General features: G+C 52.3%; 1 protein-coding gene and 1 long non-coding RNA gene across 15 annotated transcripts in view; one reads left to right on the forward strand and one right to left on the reverse strand.

Moving 5' to 3' along the window:
* The window catches only part of QTGAL (queuosine-tRNA galactosyltransferase), a 51,736-nt gene that overhangs the window by 8,997 nt on the left and 24,021 nt on the right, over nt 1–18,718 (reverse strand). For 8 of the 13 annotated variants that reach the window (XM_019735507.3, XM_074319597.2, XM_074319604.2 and 5 more), the window contains 5 exons: nt 13,580–13,675; nt 10,864–10,988; nt 4,416–4,551; nt 4,252–4,320; nt 3,754–3,874 (listed from right to left, as the gene is read on the reverse strand). In XM_019735507.3, coding sequence (XP_019591066.3) covers nt 3,754–3,874; nt 4,252–4,320; nt 4,416–4,551; nt 10,864–10,988; nt 13,580–13,675 — 547 coding nt within the window. The remainder of the gene's footprint in view (nt 1–3,753; nt 3,875–4,251; nt 4,321–4,415; nt 4,552–10,863; nt 10,989–13,579; nt 13,676–18,718) is intronic. The other 5 variants (XR_002137689.3, XR_016018051.1, XM_019735510.3 and 2 more) reach the window with 1 other exon arrangement.
* LOC141568829 (uncharacterized) lies at nt 3,864–8,525 on the forward strand. 2 transcript variants are annotated; one of them, XR_012492044.2, is made up of 3 exons: nt 3,864–4,082; nt 5,377–6,799; nt 8,105–8,525. It is a non-coding gene; the product is annotated as an uncharacterized LOC141568829 (long non-coding RNA). The 2 variants fall into 2 exon arrangements; XR_012492046.2 differs by lacking the exon at nt 3,864–4,082 and adding an exon at nt 4,395–4,532.

An 18,718-nucleotide genomic window follows, 5' to 3' on the forward strand; every position in this document is an offset into this window, starting at 1 on the left:
ATGTATATAACAATATTCGTGCCAGCATTATTTTGAATAACAGTAAAAATGGCCTAAAGGCCCAGTGCTACGTGGATGATAAATGTATGAAACATCCATGTAATCGAGCGTGCAGATGCGTGAGCCCAGTAATAGAAGCGGGGAGAGCTGCCAAGGCTCCTGCCAAACAGAACGCAACTCCCGACCCCCGTCTGAGCTGCCTCCAGCGTCTTGCCTTCTGGTAGGAAACGCACGTTAAACAGCACCAAACAGGCGGCCGGTGGCTCAGCTGGTTAGAGCACGGTGCTCGTAACACCAAGGCCGCCAGTTCGAGTCCCACATGGGCCAGTGAACTGCGCCCTCCACAACTAGATTGAAAATGACTTGACATACTGGAAAAAGACACTGTTCCCCAATATTCCCCCTTCCAAAAAAAGAAAGAAAACAGCACCAAAAAAGTTGTAAGAAAATAAAGGACACATAAAGGTGACATCAGCTGACATAACACATGGACCTTAGTGAGTCTGGATTCCAACAAGCAAACTACTGAAAGATAAATCTCATTTATGAGGCAATTAGGCAGATTTCAACAGTGACGGGATATTTGGAATTCTGGGGTGTGGTAGTGGTCTTAGCTTTTTATCTATTTGGGAAACTAATGCATGAAATGAGGCTAGAATTCGCCTCACAATATGGGGCGCAGGGCCGGAGCATGGAGAACCCAAGCCAGCCAAGGTGGGCTGTGGGGACTGGCTCCCGCTGCCTTGGACACATGGCTGAAACATCCTGCGACTTTTCCTTAATAAAAAGATTACAGTAACAGCAGAGTTAGATGGGGCCAATGGATTTACATGGAATAATCTCCAAGATACACTATTATGTTAAAAAAGCCAAATACAGAAAAAGTATGTGTTATCATGCTGCCATTTGTTTTAAAAAATCGAGCACACACACATTGTGTTTGCATTGACTATATCTGGCAGAATCTGCAAGAAACAGGTAACCATGGTATTTCAGGACCCTCCCAGGACACAGAGTGGGTGATGTAATTTCTGCCAACAAGCACGAGAGCTGGGACGCAGACATGGCTGGCCCCCACGTGCATCCGTCCTGGCCAATGTCTCTGCCACAGCTTCCTGAGACCCGCAGCTTAGGACCCACCTGTGGTGCCGGGACTTCTGACCCCCACACACTGTGGGCATTAATGTGTGTTGTTTTAGGTTAAGTTTGCGGTGGCTTATTATGTAGCGATAGTTGAATAATACAGGTTCAAGCTGACAAAGCACAGAATAAAACTTAGGGTGACAAGTTGGGACAGTGCTGGGTCAACTGGACATGCAAAAGAGTGAAGCTGGCTTCCCCACCTCACAAAATTCAACTCAAAACGGATCAAAGACCTAAATGTAAGAGCTGAAACTAAACCTCTTAGAAGGAAACACAGGGACCCTAGATGTTGCCATGGAGTTTTTGATATGACACCAAAACCACAAGGAACCGACTTAAAGTTGGACTTCATGAGAGTTACACACGTGTACGTCAAAGGACACCATCAAGAGAGACACACCCACAGAAAATATTTGCCAATGTCTGGGGACTTGCATCTAGAATATATAAAGAACTCTGACGACAACAAGACAAACCCATTAAAAGGGCAAAGAACTTGAAAAGACCTTTCGCCAAAGAAGATGCACAAACGGCCAACAAGCCCACGAAGAGGCTCAATATCAGACGTCAGGGCAACACCCATCAAAACCACCACAGACACACCACGCCCACCAGCACGGCCGTGACAGACAAACAACAGGTGGGCTGCGGTGGCAGGTCTGGCGGTTCCTCGGTGAAACCCAGAGCTGCCACGTGACCCAGCACTTCCACGCCCAGCCGTACGCCCAAGAGAAGTGAAGACACGTCCACACACAAGTCCGTATGTGAACGTGCACAGCGGCATCATTCAAAGTGCCAGGAAGGTGTGCCCACGAGGCTGGGTTCTGTTTTGGACTGTTTTACCAACGTGGGCCCAGATACCTGCTGCTGTGTAACAAGTTACCACAAATTTAGCAACTTAAATCAACACACTAACCATCTCACAGCTTCTGTGGGGCTGAACTCAAGACCAGCCCTGGTCACGGGAGGGGGTCCTGAGGGTCGACCTGCTCTCACCATAGTTGGGCGACTTCTCCAAAGTGGCACCTCGAGCACGGGCCAGAAGCCAACACCTCAGAGCCATGCCCAACATGGCAGAGGACGTCCCTGTCCTCAAGTGTCTGATATCAGGACCGGTGGAGATGACGTCCTCCACCGGGACGTGGCCCAGGCGTGGCCCCTGCAGAGGTGCCTGGACCCCCCCGGAAACGACGTTAGAAGCTCTGAGTGAATTCTTCAGGGCAGATGGGGACTGGGACGTACACAAACCAGCCACCCACCAAGGACACTCCCATCTGCCTCCCTCCACGGCTCGTCCGAGCCCCGCAGCACATGCAGGACGTCCTCAGAGACCCTGGCCGTGGACTGGACAGAGCTTTGCTGTGAAATGTGTGGGGGCACCAGGGTGGTCCTGCTTGTCTCCTCTCTGCCACTGCCCGACTGGAGGAATGAACACCCTGCCCCAAAAGCCACTGCCCCCAGGAAGGCCTCTGGCTGTGCACCCCGCTTACTGTGGGTCTGGTGCAATCTCCCGCACAGCTGAGAAGTTGCCGGAAGCAGTGACCTGTGTCCCCATCTGTATCTCCTCCCATGACCACCAACAGCACAGCACAGGGCCCTGCTCACCCACCAACGCCCGTCCCCTCTCAGGGACCGTCTGGGGCACAGCCCCCCCCACCGAGCAGACCTGGGCTTCATAGTTGGGGTAGATTAAGGACTGAAATGTGAGAGATGACACTTCACACACACACACACACACATATGTACACATATGAATGAGAATATGCTTTTCTGACTGAAGTTTTTCTGGGAAGAATCTGAAAAAACAAGTCACAACTGCGAGAAAACTGTCACACACTAATGGACAAAGTCACTCCTGCAAATCAGTGAGACCAACAGCCGAGGGGCGCAGGCCTGAGCCTCCTCCGAGGTGGGGCCCACGAGTCACTGCGTCACCTACGGGGGGGCGCACCTTCTGAGACCTGAGGGCCACAGACCCTTCGTGTCTGCTCAGTCACGAGAACGTCACAGCCATGCTGTCCCCACCACCAGGCTATGAATGGCCCAGAACCCCCTGACGGATTTCATCGTGGGGGACATGCGATGACGGCATGTTACTCGGAAAGTAAGTGATTTCAACAACCCAGCCACACGGTGAGCGAGAAGGGGGTCCTGGTCTCTCACTTGGGTCCCCAACATACAGCACGGAGCCGAGAAAAAGGCTCAGCTGCGGGCACCGTGCCCCTGGGGTCACAGAGGACACGCAGCACAGCGGTCACCAGGGTGCATAGCTGAGGTGCTTCTCAGCAACCGCGTCCTCCCCTGAGCCCTCAGGGGTGTGTCTACCCCGTGTCCTGACAAGCGCATCTCATGCGGATGTGGCTGCACGTGTCCAGTAAGAGTTGCTTTTACAGAAATGCAGCCCGTCTCAGGAGGGCACCACGACTGCCTCTTCCTCCCACAGCCCCAGGTCTGGCCGGAGTGACTGTTGCCCCCACGGCCTGCGGTGGACACGAGACCACAGCTGGCCTAAGACAGAGTGGATGACCGTAGCCAGGTGTCCACCACCTCACGACTGGGGCTTGTCACCGTCACACGGTCATCGTGCCCCACGCCCCGCCCAATACTCACCAGCTTCACGCAGATGACAAAGGGTGGCCGGGCAGCTCGGAAGTGCAGGACGGGCACCCGGGGCTTCGGCCTTTCCTGCGGGAGGCGAGGGCTGTGGGCGCAGCTTGGGGACGGCACACTCCTGCCAAGAGCAGCCACGGGGGGCGTGTGCCGCCTGCACCCCCTGCACCTCACAACTGGATGTGCTCAGACAGGTGCCCAGGTTGCGGCCATCCAGGGCAGGACCCGGCATCCATCACCCCCCGGCCACCTTGCAGCCACCGTAGAACCAGCCCCGGGTGGATGACAGAGCAGCCGGGACCATGAGCGCTCTCCCGCAGAAAGACAAAGTGAGTACAGGTCGCTCTGGGGCCCAGGGACCCCCAGGTGCCTGGCAGCTGTCCGGGCCCATGTGGCCTTTCCCAAGGGAGGAAGCCCGGGGCAGCGTGCACGCACAAGGCCAGGATGGCGTCCTGTGGGCGACCCGTGGATGGACAGGCCCCCGGGGCTCCCACTCACCTGCGACTCCTCGTAGCAGTAAAAGCCCTTCTTGATCTTCTTCTTGTCCACATCACAGAAAGCCACCACCTGCGGGAGGGGACACAGGACGCCAGCCTCAGGGACAGTGCCACTGGTGTGGGGCACGGGGGCAGGGGCAGGGGGAGGCACACAGGGGACCCCACCTTGCGCCGCGCCCCCTCCGACAGGCTGCGGTAGAGGCGGCGGCCCTGCCGGCCCGCGTTCCAGATGGTGAAGGTGGCCCAGTGCCGCAAAGCCCGCTCTTCCAGGAAGCAGACTCGGTGGGTCCAGATGGTGCTCCTGTGGGGGGAGGGGTGTGACCCGGCGGGCAGGGCCTCCCGCTCCCCCACCTCCTGCCCTTCCCCCGCCCTCGGCCCAGCCCAGCAGGTCCCTGGTCCATGTCCCCGTCCACATACTCTGGTCCTTGCGTCCCCTTGGGGCAGCTGGCCTGCATCCAGCCCCCAGCACTCAGCACTCACCAGCTGTTGGCTGAATGAGCCAATGAACCCAGAACACCGTGTCCACCCTTACGGCCACTGCTGCTTGCAGACTTGGAGGCCCAGGCCTGGCCAGGGTGGTCTGCCGCTGCCCGAGCCCCCACAGGTTCAGCTGTCCCCAGGTTAGCACGGCCAGACGCACAGGGAGGGCCCAGGGACCCTGCAGGCCCTACGTCACAGACTGAGGCTATCACCCGAGAATCTGGAAGCTAAGGGGGTTGGTTCTCTGTGCACGTGGCAGACCAAACCTGACCTCAGTCTTTCCCAGAGACACCTGTGCGTGAGGGAGGGCTGCACGCCGCTTTATGACAGCAGAGTTCGCACCTTGCGCAGGTCCTCACCTCCCAGCCCTTCCTGTGACTGTGTCTCACACAGCCGTGTCCCCAGGACACGTCCTCAGGCGCAGAGGCCACTGCTGCCCTGCCCTCCGGGCAGCCCTGCCCCACGCGTTCCTGAGGTGACCACAGCTTCTGAATGCCCCACCGGGCACTGCCAGGGAGCAGCTGTGGGTGGGTCCGGGCCTGGCTAGGGACCTGGGGCCCAGTTCTCACAGAGCAGTGCGGTCTTCCCTATCAGGCAGGTTCTGACTGTTGTCCATCCACCTACTTATTTTTCTTTCTTTTTTAAGGAGGACGCAGGTCACAGTGGTCCATGCGGGGATTGAACCAGTGACCTGGGTGTTATCAGCACCACGCTCTAACTAACTGAGCTAACTGGCCACCCTGTCACCTGCCATTTTAAACTGGATGCTTTGATTAGAGTTGTGCTGGCGGCTGCGATGTGGGCAGCGTTACTGGGGCTCGGAAGAGGTTGCCTCCCTAAGCCTGGCCACGTGGCACCTTATTTGGGAAAGAAATGCGCAAGCTCAACACACTCCAAGCCAAGGAAACATCACGCAACATGCAGCTTCACTGACAGCCAAGAAAAGGAAAGAAGTTTCTAAAAACAAGAACAGTAAACGTCATGCAAGTTAAGGTCTAGCAAACGAATCCTGAGCGAGAAAGAAACTGCCAGCCTCAGACACAGTTACTCGTAACGCTTCTGCCTTTCAAGGAGAGAACGTGGAGGGCGGCCCAGGGTCGGGGGCACTGGGAGGGGTCTGCTGGTTCAGGGTATCCGAGCCGGCAGTGCAGGCAGCAGCGCACAGGCTTCCCCAAACCCAGACTGGTGTCTCCGAACTTTCTGGCAGCAGTGGCTGTGTCACAGCCACATCACTGCACTGCGCCCAGCCCGCAGCACCTCAGCGGGGAACACACAACACGGGACAGCTCAACAGCAGTTCAGCAAAAACACAATTTTCAGGAAGAATAAGCAGAATGCTACCATTTACATAACATTTTCAAAGAGGTAAAGGGGACTGTTTAGAGAGGCACTGCACAGAGTACAAGTATAAAGAAATGGAGGGAACACTGACCGCCAGGCTCAGGACCGACTGTGCTGAGTGGGGCTGCGGGGGGACAGCAGGCTTACGGGGCGGGAAACGGGTCACCTCACAGACATCACTGCTCTATGCCTTTTGGATGCCTGAGGCATTTCAGTGAAATGACATCAGTGCTGACTGCTCTGAATGTGAAATAACAAGGGCACGCGTCAGGTGGAGGGCGTTGAGTCTGAGGGAACCAGCTCCGACCAGCCCGCTGCTCGCAGGTTTCCCCACTCACAGCTCCAAGACTTTAATCTGACACAAACTAACATGCAGTCACTTTTTTCGTGCTGTGGGTGGCAGAGCTCATGCTGCAAACAGGGAAGAGAGGCCTCAACATCAAAGACAGGCTTCCTGTGCAAACAGGACCAGGACGACGAGGCCTTGGGCCGGCTGCCCGGCCCCCCCAGACCGCAGGCACCCGCCACACCCCAGGCCACCACCCGTCGTCCGGAAAGATCCCTTCACTTGAACTCCCCAGGACACCAGGGACACACGCAGGTGAAGCTTCAGGACCAGATGGAAGAGATTCCAGCTCGTGCCCAGCCAACCACCTCAGGGCTTTACTCACCCCCATTTCCAGCTCCATTTACAGTGGGGAGGGGTTCCCTGAAGAAACGCTTGTCAGGTATGTGAAATTCTTAAAGAAGGTGTAATTTATGCAGGATCTGAAGTGTAGGTACGGGTCGGGGTTACGATGAACATCTATCCACGAGACCCACACCCCACGAGCTGCATTTCCATCACCCCGAGAAGTCCCCATGTGCCCCGTTCCCGAGAAAACCACCATGTCCCACCTGCCGGAAGACGGTGTAGCAGCACCCCCAGCATGCGTGATTCTGTGTCTGGCTTCTCACCACCCACAGGTTTGGGACCTTAATCCACGTTCTTGCACGTCAGTAGTTTGTTTTATTTTAATGCTGAGCATTCCGTTACTGCAGAATGTGTTTCTCCATTCATCCTCTGATGGACAGCTGGATTGTTCCCAGTTCTTAGCATTCATAACACTTGGGCAACATTTTCGTTTCTCTCGAATATACACCTAGACGTGCAGTGGCTGGGTGACAGGGCAGATCTCAATTTAATTAATAAGAAAATGCCAAGCAGTTTTCCAAGGAGGGCTACGCTTCCAGGCCTGAGAACAGCCTGACGTCCCGGCTGGCCCTTGTCCCTGTCACCACCTGGAATTGCCACACATTCATTTGAACCTGTAGTGAGTGTGCAGCGGGTTTATTCTGCATTCCTCTGAGGGTAACGGACACTTTTCCACGGGCTCATTGACCATTGGACATTATTGCTTTGTGAACTGTGTCCGTTGGAAGTATTTTGCCTATTTTTATTAAGTTTCATTTTTATTACTGTGTGGTGAGTGTATCTTCTCCCTGTTCATGGTTTGCCGATTCAGTTTCCTAATGGTGTCTTTTTATGAGCCAAAGTTTTTAATTTTGATGAAGTCCAGTTTATCAGTTTTCAAATGGTTAATGATTCTGGTGTTTTCTGTATTAAATGTTTGCCTATCCCAAAGTTGTGAAGATATTCCCTGATGTTTTCTTCCGGAAGCTTTATATTTTAGCTGCTTCTATATTTATATCTAAGATCCATCCAGAATTAATTTTTCTATATAGTGTGAGATTCTTTTTCTTTCCATATGGATATGAAGTTTTTTCCATTTGTTGAAAATATTTTCCTTTTCCCATTGAGCGCCTTTGGAGTCTTTGTTGAAAATCAATTGATTATATAATTGTGAGTCTATTTCTGGCTTCTCTATTGCTTCATTGATCAGTTTGCCTACCTTCATGCTACTACTCACATTTTCATGGTTCTTGTAGCTTCAGAGTACATCTTAAAGTGAGGCTGTGAGTCCTCAAATTTTGTTCACTTCAAGGTTGTTTGGGCGACCCTGAATCCCTTGATTTTTCCCTGTGATTTTTAGAATCAGATTGTCGATATCTACAAAGAAGCCAGCTGAGACTTTTCCTGGGATTGTACTGAATCTACAGTCTACAGAACCCTGATATTAATCCGGAGTCTTCCAAACCATGAATGTGGTATGTCTCGCCATCTAATTACAGGCTTTTGTTAATTTCCCTTATCAATTTTATGTAGTTTTTAGATATATGCATATCTTGCTAAAGTTACTCCGTAATCATTCAGTTTTGAAGCCATTGTACATTTTTTAAACTGCATTTTTAATTGTTCATTGAAAGTGTATGTATGTGTATGTGTGTCTATCTTGAACTTGTGTCCTGGATAACTTGCTAAATTACTAGTTCTTATTTCCTAGGAAGCACAATCATGCCAGCTACAAATAATGAGTTTTACTTCCCCTTTCTAAGGCTTTTTATTGTATTGCACTGACCCTCCGTTACAATGTTGACTGGAAGTAGTGAGACCTTGCTGTCTCCTGATCTTAGGAAGGAAAACTTTCAGTCTTTAATAAGTAAGAGGTTAGTTGTAGGTTTGTGTAGATATTATCAGATTGAAAAAGTTCCTCTGTTTCTAGTTTGCTGAGATTTTTTTAAAAATCATGAACGGGTATGGAATTTTGTCAAATCCTTTCCTGTATCTACTGGGTTAATCGTGATTTTTTTATCCTTTATTCTGTTCGTGCAGTAAATCATACTGCTTGATTTTTGAATGTTAAATCAGACTTGTATTATCTTTTCATATATACTTCTGAATTTTACTTGGTAATATTTTGTGAATGACTTTTGCATTGATTTTCATAAGGGATACTGGGCTATAATTTTATTTTCTTGTAATGTTCTTGTAGCATTTTGGTATCAGAGCCATGCGAGTCTCGTGGGGTGAGTTAGAGCTCCCTCCCAACACCCAACAGATCATTCTCCTCTGCTATTTTCTTAAAGAATTCATGTAAGATTGGTATTATTTCTTTTCCTTACATGTTTGATAGAATACAGTAAAGCCATCTGGCTGGGCTTCTCTTTATGAAAAGTTTTAGAATTATAAATCTAATTTTTAATTATTTATACTGTAAATATCTGTTGGCTCTGTAGTGATGTTCTCTGTTTCATTCAAAATATATTGGCAATTGGTATTTTCTTTTAAAACTCAATCTTGCTAGATAGAGGTCTATCAATTTTATTTCACTTCAAGGTCTGTCGATTTTATTGTATTTCAAGCTGTCAATTCTTGGTTTTGCTGATTTTTTTGTATTGACTGTCCATTTTCAATTTCATCATCTTCTGCTGTTTGTTTCTTTTCTTCTATTTACTTGGGGTTTACTTTGCCACTACCTTAATAACTTTTAAAGGTGGAGACTTAGATAATTGCTTAGTTTCCTCTTTTATAATATAAGCTTTTAAAGCCATAAAAATTTACTATAAACTCTGTTTTAACTAAATTCCATGAATGTTGACATAATAATTTTAATTTTCACCAAACTGAAATTTTTCCAATGTCCTTTCTGATTTTTTCCCCTTGGTTGCTAATTTTCAAATAGTTTGGATTTTCAAGACGACTTAATAACTTCTAATTCAATTCTGTGTGGACATAAAACGTATCCTGTATGACTGCAATCATCTCAATTTTATTCAGATTTGTTTATTGGTCCAAATTATCGTATGTTGTACTTTAAAAGAATGCATATTCTGCATCTGAGTGGAGCGTTCCGTAAATGTCAATTAGGTCAAGTTGGTTAATAGAGCTGTTCATATCTTCTGCATCCTTACAGATTTCCCACCTATTTCCTCTATCAGTTACTAAAATAGGAGTGTTAAAATCTCCAACAGTCATTGTGGATTTCTCTGTTTCTCCCTTTATTTGTCAGTTTTTGCTTCATGTATTTTGAAACTCTGTGATTCGGGAAATACACATTTCCGATTGTTATGTCCTCCTGTGAAAGGACCTATTCCCCATGAGTGCACATCATACTTGTACTGAGTCAGGTTCAAGACAACAAATTCCCAAACAATGGTGCTCTGCTGAAGCTCTCACAGTTCAGCTTTAACAAGACAAGAGAAATCAAGTTCTTTTGCTTAAAGCTAGAAGACAAAACAGCTAAGTTTTCATGTTGAACAGCACATATGCGAGAGCTGGAGGCCCTCCCAAGTCAGGATGAATGCTGCAATCTGGGGCCCCCACACCCAAATTGGCTTCACACCCACGGAGACAGCGGGCATCACCCCCTCAGTGTAAGTGGATATTAGACCTCCCAGGAGAGAGGAGTCCCAGTCAAGAAGCCACACCTTCCGACAAGTCTCACCCTCCAGGGAAAGAAGAGTCAGCTCCACTTCCAGAGGCGGGGGTGCACGTGCCTGCCTCGAGCTCTTGACATTCAGACTCCCCTGGCAACAGGCCTGTTTGAAGGCCCCTTTCTTCCCTTCCCCAAAAGGGAACAGTGTCATGATGGTGAGGAATCACACTTGTGACTGTGAGAAAAATGAAACGCACACGCACACGGACGTGCACACAGACGCAACACAGCTCCAAGTAAAGCAATGAAGACGCACCCCTTCTTTTTCTCCTGCTCCCTGCATTTTCCGCACCTTCACCCGGTCCTCAGCAGCCAGCCTGGGGTGGCTCGCCACTGTCTAGTCAGCTGTCCTGGGGAGGGACACCCAGCCCTCACTTTAACCCACATCAGACCCAGCCCGGTGGTCCGTGTCTCCGCCCCACCCGCCTGGGCCCCGCCCACGGCCCCGCCCACGGCCCAGGCCCCACCCCACGTACTCCAGGATGGACTGTGTGGCCGCACCAGGCCGGAAGCGGTAGAGCAGCAGGCTCTGGTCCACGCGGACGACCCCGCCGCCCCTGCGCAGGTGGTCGTAGAAGAACAGCAGGTCCTCGGGCACGCCCTGCGGATGAGAGACAACGCTGCGTCGAACGCTTTTGCGAGAGCGTGCATCCGGGCAGCTGGACACTGGGTCCTGCCTGGGTCCCCACGCTGCGTGGCCCGGGACCCCAGCATGCGGACGTCACTGGGCAGGAGCACCCCCACGAAGCTGCTTTCGGACAAGAGGTGCTGGAGGAGAAGAGAGGTGGCGGCTGGGCCAGAGGGGCAGACGGAGCCCCCAGTGTCACCCCACTCACGGCCTCCAGCTTGAACCCCAAAGGCTGGCAGCCCTGTGGCCGAAGGGTGCAGTGGAGATTCTCACCGGGCTTTCCCGCCTTGAGGGAACGCAGGCCCCTCCCCCAGTCGGCACAAGTCGAGGAAGGGGCAGCCCGCCCTCCACTCAGGTCAGGGCTCACCCCAGAGGCCCAGCGTGAAAGCCTGCGGCCACCCTGCCAGAATCAGCTGGGGGTGGGGGTCTGGCGGACCTCAGTGCTGACTGGGGCCCGTGACCGGCTTCCCTTCTGTTTTTTAAATTCGACAGTCAGGTGAGTCAGGACCCACCTCTGCATTCTCAGCAGGTCACCAAAGGTGCATCAGCCAGCAGAGCCCAGTGACGGCCAGGGACACCACCAGGACACACCGCACCAGGCGAGGCATGGCCAAACTGACTGTTCCCAGCGAAGCCCACAGCACTTAACCTCGGCCTCTCCGAGGCCGCCAGGTGCCTAGAGGGGGTGGCTCAGCTGGCCTCTGAGGTCTCGGCGTGCAAACACAACCCAGTGGCTGTCACCTTCAGGGAAGACGGGCCCTCGGACACCTCCTTGCCAGCTCCTTGGGCCAAGTGTATCCTCAGCTTGGGCCCGTGTGCACCGGCCTCAGTGGGGTCAGTGACACCCCAGCACACCTAGTCTGCCTGCGGCTGCCCAGGCCAAACGAGGATGGAAGGCCAGTCTTACTGCTCTGATATCCAGGACAGAATTTGGGACGAGCAGAACCAGTGCCAGTGAAGGGAAATCCCAGAGTACAGACACCAAAAATGGGGGCGAATACCCCCCAGCAAATGTCTGACAGACAACAGTTCAGCGCGAAGACACCCATCCGCGGAAACCTGGGCAAGGACCGCACACTGCATAACATCACACAGCCAATCAGCACGCGAGACACTGCTCCACAGTATCAGTCATCCAGAAACGCAGACCAACACGGCGGGAAACCACGGGCTCCGACTGGGACCAGGTGGGTGGGACAGCAGGCCCGACACGGCTGCCGGCGGGAGTCTGAGCTACGGCAGCTCACACAGGGCTACGGGACACCCACCGCCCAGGGCATGGTGCACCCCTCTCTCTCACACAGCAAGTCAGGCCCAGGAGTCTTTCCAGCAGCTACAACAGCAATCTGAAAATGGCACTGGGGGCAGTGTTTCTGCGCAGGCAGTGCTTGTAGCAGCCGTGACATGCTGTCCCCACCCAAGCCAGACATGCCCTGCGGAGCCACGTTGTGAACAACGGAACGCCATTGTGGTTATTTGTCGCGTTTAAGGGCCTGAAGTACTTGCCTACAGGGACATCCAAATTCCTTAGCCTGGCAGCTGGATGTCATCCTGCCCTCCCCCTCTGCACCATTGTCACCTGCTGCGGTAGTCCCATGCCCTCCTCTCCACGGCTAAGAACTGCAGCCTCTCGGAGGAAGTTACGAGGCCCAGAGCCGGAAAGACCATGGCCAAGGTCCCGGGGCAGACGGTGGAGCCCAGGCCTGAGTCACTGCCCCCACTTATGGTCTGGGGGTCTCCTGTTCCCAGACCCTCCACCAGCCTCTGTAGTCCAGGCTCCCACCTTCCCCGCCCAGCAGTGCAGGTCCCGGGCATCCAAAGTCAAATGGGGAAAACCAGTGGGGCCTTAACACACCTGGTCCATGCCATCCCGCCATGAAGACGAGACCCCACGTTCTGAAAGCCAGTTTCAGGGGGGTGTAGGGACAACACACTAAATAACTAAGATTTACTTCTCAGTTGGGTGTGGGAGCCTCCACTGTACGACTGTCTGGGGAGGGAAGAGTGAGGTCAGCGGCCAGGTTTCCGATTCTGAGCCAGAGGCTGAAACCAGGGCGGGCGGAGTGCCAGTAGGTGAGCACGCCCCCTTCCCCACCCCTGCCCGTGAGGATACAGGGAGGGACGAGGCCCAGTTTGGACACAGCAGGCAGGGGCCGCCTCCCACAGGCAGAGGACAGTGGCCCCTCTGCCACCATCCACAGCCTAAGCTTTCCCACAAACAGCTCTTAAACCAGCATGAGGTAACCTGGGGCCTGGGCCAGGGCAGGTGTGAGTCAGGCGCAGGTGCCCCAGGCACCCGCAGCCTTTACACAGAAATCCCTTGCTTTTGGCAAAACAAACGTGGGCCCTGGCCCAGCTACTCCAGGGACGGTGGGCACAGCCGGCAGGAAGAGGGCTGGGGGGGCACAGCCGCAGGAGGAGGGCTGGGGGGGCAGCTTCCTAATCCCTGGGCCCCCAACTGGATCATGGCACCCACCACGGGCAGGGAAGGTGTGGGGGACCCACTCCCAGCAATGAGGGCGCCTCCCCCAAACCCAGAGACTCCACAGGGGACCAACACTTACCCGCCCTCCCTCGTCGAAGGGGCCGACATGAGAAAACCATGCGCGAGAGCAGAACCACGTGGGCATGACCACAGTCGGGCCGTGGGATGTAAAAACCTGGAAGCAGTTAACAGGACAGAGTTAAAAGAGAACAACAGCTTGTCACAAACACCCTACAATTTATTTCCCACAAAGTGTCATGCAGAAGGTGACAAACTACTTTGTGTGTCCCTTCTCTGTAGGTGCAAGCGTTGAAGGGACTGTCCTGCCAGATCAATGGCGTCCAGCCTCCCCAGGCACAGAGGCAGAGGGACGGGGCCCATGGACATCAGCCGAGGAACCCAGCCCGACCCCAGGCCCCATTCCCGGCTAATGCTCCCTGGCTGTCTTAAGGAGCCCTCCTCCCTGCTTCTGAGTGATGGTGGAGCTGTATGACAATCAAAGGAAACAAGCTGCTTTTGATTGTGAGAAGAAGAAACTTAAACAGCACAAAACGATTAGATGATTAGATATAACAGTTCAGATGAAATGGGCAAATTCCTAGGAAGAAACAAACCATGGAACTGACTCAAGAAGAATCAGAAAATCTGAATGGATCTAGAGCAAGAAAGAGAACGAAAGCGTGGTAAATACTGACAGAAAAGCCCAGGACAAGATGGCTTCACCTGCCTTAGTGCCAATCCTGCACAGACTCTTCCAGAAAACAGAAAAGGAGGGAACACTTCCTCACTCATTCTACAAAGCCAGCATTTTCTTGACACTTAAGCCAGTCAAAAATATCACAAGGAAACGACACACCACTATCCCTTATGAATACAGTGGCAAAAATCTTCAACAAAATACTAGCAAACAGTCCATCATCATAGAAAAAGATTCTACACTAGACCCAAATGGGCCCTTCCCAGAAATGGAAGGTTTGTTCAACACATGACAAAAGACGGAGGTAAAAATACCATTTAATAGAACAAAGGGTGGAAGTTACATGATCATCTCAACAGACGCAGAAAAAGCACCTGACAAAATCCAGCACCTTTTCCTGAGAACACTAGTCACCACAGCAGCAGATGGAACCCCCTTAACCCGAGAAAGGGCATTTAGCAAAACCCCACAGCTGACACACTGAAATGGTGAAATGATGAGGAACAAGACGAGAGTGTCTGCTTTCACCACTTCTATTCAACACTGCGCTTGAAGTGCTAGACAGAGCAGTTAGAAAAGAAAATAAGTAAACGGGACTCCATTTCTAGTTTGGAAAGGAAGAAGTAAAACTGTATTTACAGGTGACACAATCGTATAAGTAGAAAACCCTAAACACACACACACTTTCTGTGCTAACAGAGTTCAGTGAAGGTGCAGGATGTAAGATCCACATACAAAACTCAGTTGTTTCTATACACTAGCAATAAACAATCCAAAATGAAATTAGGAAAGGTTTCATTTACAATAGCATCAAAACACATTCAGGAATATATTCAACAAAAAAGTGCAAGACTTACTCGTATATACTGAAAATTTCAAAACATCCTGGAAAGAAATTAAAGTCATAAAGAAATGGAAAAACATCCCATTGTCATGAACTGAAAGACTGAATACTGTTTAGATGGTGATGCTCGCCAACTGAGCTGCAAATTCAACCAGAATTCCAGCTGCCTTTTTCCCCCAGAAAATGATAAACTGATCCTCAAGTTCACATGGAAATGCAAAGGACCCAGATCACCAAAACCACCTTGAAAAAGAACAAAGCTGGAGACTCACACTTAACCAATTTCAAAACTGACAGCAAAGCTAAATCATCAAAACTGGCACCAACAGAAGAAAGATCCAGGTGTCAATGGAACAGAACTGAGGTTCCAAAATAAACCCACACGGTTCTGTCCCAATGACTTTCAGAAGGACGTCGAGACAGTTTGGTGCTGGGGCAGCTGAACGTCCACATGTCAACGACTTAATATCTATAGTCTACAGATACTAGTACAAAGGAGTCAACGGCCTACACCAGCTCAAACTGTAAGACTCTCGGGAAGACATGGGTGTAAATCTCAGGACCCAGGATCAGGCCACAGTTTCCTAGATAGGACACCAAAAGCAGGAGCAAGCAAAGGAAAAATGAGGTAACTTGGACTGCATGAAAACTCAAGTCTTTGCTTCAAAGGACACGATCAAGAAAGTAGAGACAGCAGAGACAGCCTTCCCCAGAATCGGCTGAGTATCAGGGCCATCGTGGGTGGATCCCCCGAGCTCTCCTCCCTGAACTGCCCAGGGTCTTGGGGGACCAAGGCAGGAGGGAGAGCTGTGCTGCCTGGGCCCAGGGAATGAGGGCAGCAAGCAGTTCTGGAAACCTGCCTGATACAGCACAGCATCCCCCTGAAAATGTGGAATGACGGTGCCAATCAAAGGGGACTGAGGACAGGCAGCTGCCCTGGAGCTCTGAGTCCTTCTGTGGTACCAACCTACCGCCCAGCGTCCCCAAAGATGTGTAGCGTTGGCACCAGCCTGCCAACAAACATCACGCTCTGTGAGACATGAGTGGCTGAGCTGAACCCAAGAGACAGCCCCGACCAGGAGCGGCGCCAGACCGACGGCGGACCCCCTGCTTCCACGGGTAGCGTGGTGTGACATGTACACAGCTCACCAGCCCTGCAGTGAGGGCGGGAAGCCAAGGGCAGAAAGGTGGTGTCAATATGTATCTTCTCAGAAAGTGTTATATATTATCATATTTTCCCAAAGACCTCTATTTCATTTTGGTGATTTTTTTTCCCCTATAGAGAAAAACTGTGACTCTGCTACTCCAACATGTTAAATAAAGACCTTCTGTAAAATCCTAATAAATCCCCACCCATGGCGTGCCTGGCCACACGTTCTCAGGAGGCCACATGTGTGCACAGCGGCACCAGCGCCCTGGGGCATCTGGAAGGGTGAGACCACAACCCAAAATCATACCCATCCTAAAAGTCATAGAATTTCAAGGGAACCAAAATAGCCAAAACAATCTTAAAAACACAAGCAGAGGGTTGGAGGACTCACATTTCCCACAAAGTAAGTTGCAAAACTGACTACAAAGCTACAGGAATTAAAACAGTGCGATTCTGGCAGAGACAGAGACCAACAGAACAGAAAAGAGGGCCCAGAAATCCCAAAATCCAGCTGCACGTGGTTGGCTGATTTTCAACAAGGGGCCAAGACCACCCAATGGGGGAAGGACGTCTTTCGAACAAATGGTGCCGAGAACACTGCACTCTGCACATAAAGAGTGAAGGTGGACCCTCACGTCACACCAAATATGAAAATTAACACGGATTACAGATCCGAATGTCAGAACTGAAACTATAAAACTCTTGGAAGGAAACATTTTGTGACTTTGGATCAGGCTATGGTTTCTTAGATATGACACCATAGCACGAGCGATTAAAAACTTTTGTATTTCAAAGTACACCATGAAGAGAGTGACAATACTTTGTCACTCAAAGGAGAGAAAATACTTTGAATCCACTATCTGATAAGGATCTAGTATCCAGAATATATAAAGAGCTCCTAGAATTCAACAAAAAGACAAATAAGCCAGTTTTTAATGGGCAAAGGACTTGAACCCACACTTCCCAAAGACGATGGACGTACAAACGGCCACTAGGACCTAAAGAGGCTCCACATCACCAATAGTTGGGGAAACGCACCTGTCACACCCAGTAGAATGGCCACTATAAAAAACAAACAGACCCCGGAAGTACTAAGTGTTGACAACGACGTGGAAACGCTGGCGCCTCCTCACGAGTGGCTGGTGGGAATATCGTGTCGCACTGCGTGGAAACAGCCTGGCAGCCCCTCCAAAAGTTAAGCATCAAGTTACTGAGTGACCCGCAGTGCCACTCTCAGTGCTCCCAGAACAGAAGGAGGGGACACAGGTAGACAAGGTGGGGCAGCACTCACAGCAGCATTCTTCACAACGACCAACAAGTGGCGGTCACCCAGTGTCCACGAACTAGGGAACAGTGGGCGCACACAATGGAAAACGGTTCCACCAGGAAAAGGACAGACCAACTACTGGGACGCACTGCTGTCCCAAGGAAGGGGAATGCAGCCGCCCAATGCACGGGGTCCGACTTCTTGGGGAGAGAAAGCCTCACAAGAACGCGGCCGGGGCTCAGACTTCCAGGGAGGATGTGAAGGCAAAGGTGAAAATACGCAGGTGGGCGGCGCAGAGGCCCGCGTGCTGCGCTGGCCCCGCCCCGCCCCGCCCCGCGTGCTGCGCTGGCCCCGCCCCGCCCCGCGCTGGCCCCGCCCCGCCCCGCGATGCCCCGCCTCCGTTCCCCCCTCCCCCCCCCGCAGCCCCAACCTTGCGCCCCTGACCGCACCACTGCCCAGCTCAGTGGACAAGCTGACCCAGCAGCGGACCCGATCCTGGCGTGTCGGGCTCTGGGCCGGAGCAGAAGCTTGGCGGCGGCACTCGGCCCGCTGGGCAGTGGGGAGGCGATGGGCCTGGCAGTGGGTGCCAACAGAACTCTATTTACAACGCAGGCGGCACGACACCCCTGCCAGCCCCTAGTCCGGCTGTAAGGAGTGGAGCTTTGGCTTCCATTAACATTAAAACTGCTTCTTTGACTGCTTGAGCCTGGAACAGGCCAGTGTCTCCCCTTCCTGCCTCCCCCACCGGTGGGGTCTCTGAGTAAACGGGGCAGAAAGTGGCAGCGACAGCCCCCAACAAACTCAGAAATCTTGGGGTTTTAAATTCCAAATGAAATAGACCCGAGAGGCATAACAGGCCCTCGCTGTGATTTTTTTACGTTCTTACACGTCCAGGTGAAGTGCGAGTAACGGAGTCTATTGCTCAGATGTCAACACAGAAAGGCCCAGCAGAGGGCGCTCCGGGCCGCGAGGAGGCGGCTACGCGCCCGACCGGAGTCCAGGGTCACAGCCGCGCAGCCACGCCACGTGCAAACACGCAGCACCACGGCCCTCTGAGCAGCACCCTCTGCCTGAGGCCGCCCAGCGCAGGTCGCCCGGGGCCGGGTGCGGAGCGGAGCGGAGCGGGTCTTCACGGCCGGGCTGCGCCCTGCTCGTCGCCAAGGGCACCCGCTGCCCCGCGCAGGGCCACGCAGGGCACCGCGGCTGCCGCCTGCCGCCACCCCTCCGCGCCAGGAGACCGTGCCGGGGCTTTCTAATCCT

The sequence above is a fragment of the Rhinolophus sinicus genome, chromosome 12 (genome assembly GCF_057876585.1).
Source record: "Rhinolophus sinicus isolate RSI-liver-muscle chromosome 12, RSI-T2T, whole genome shotgun sequence".
NCBI classification, from domain to species: domain Eukaryota; kingdom Metazoa; phylum Chordata; class Mammalia; order Chiroptera; family Rhinolophidae; genus Rhinolophus; species Rhinolophus sinicus.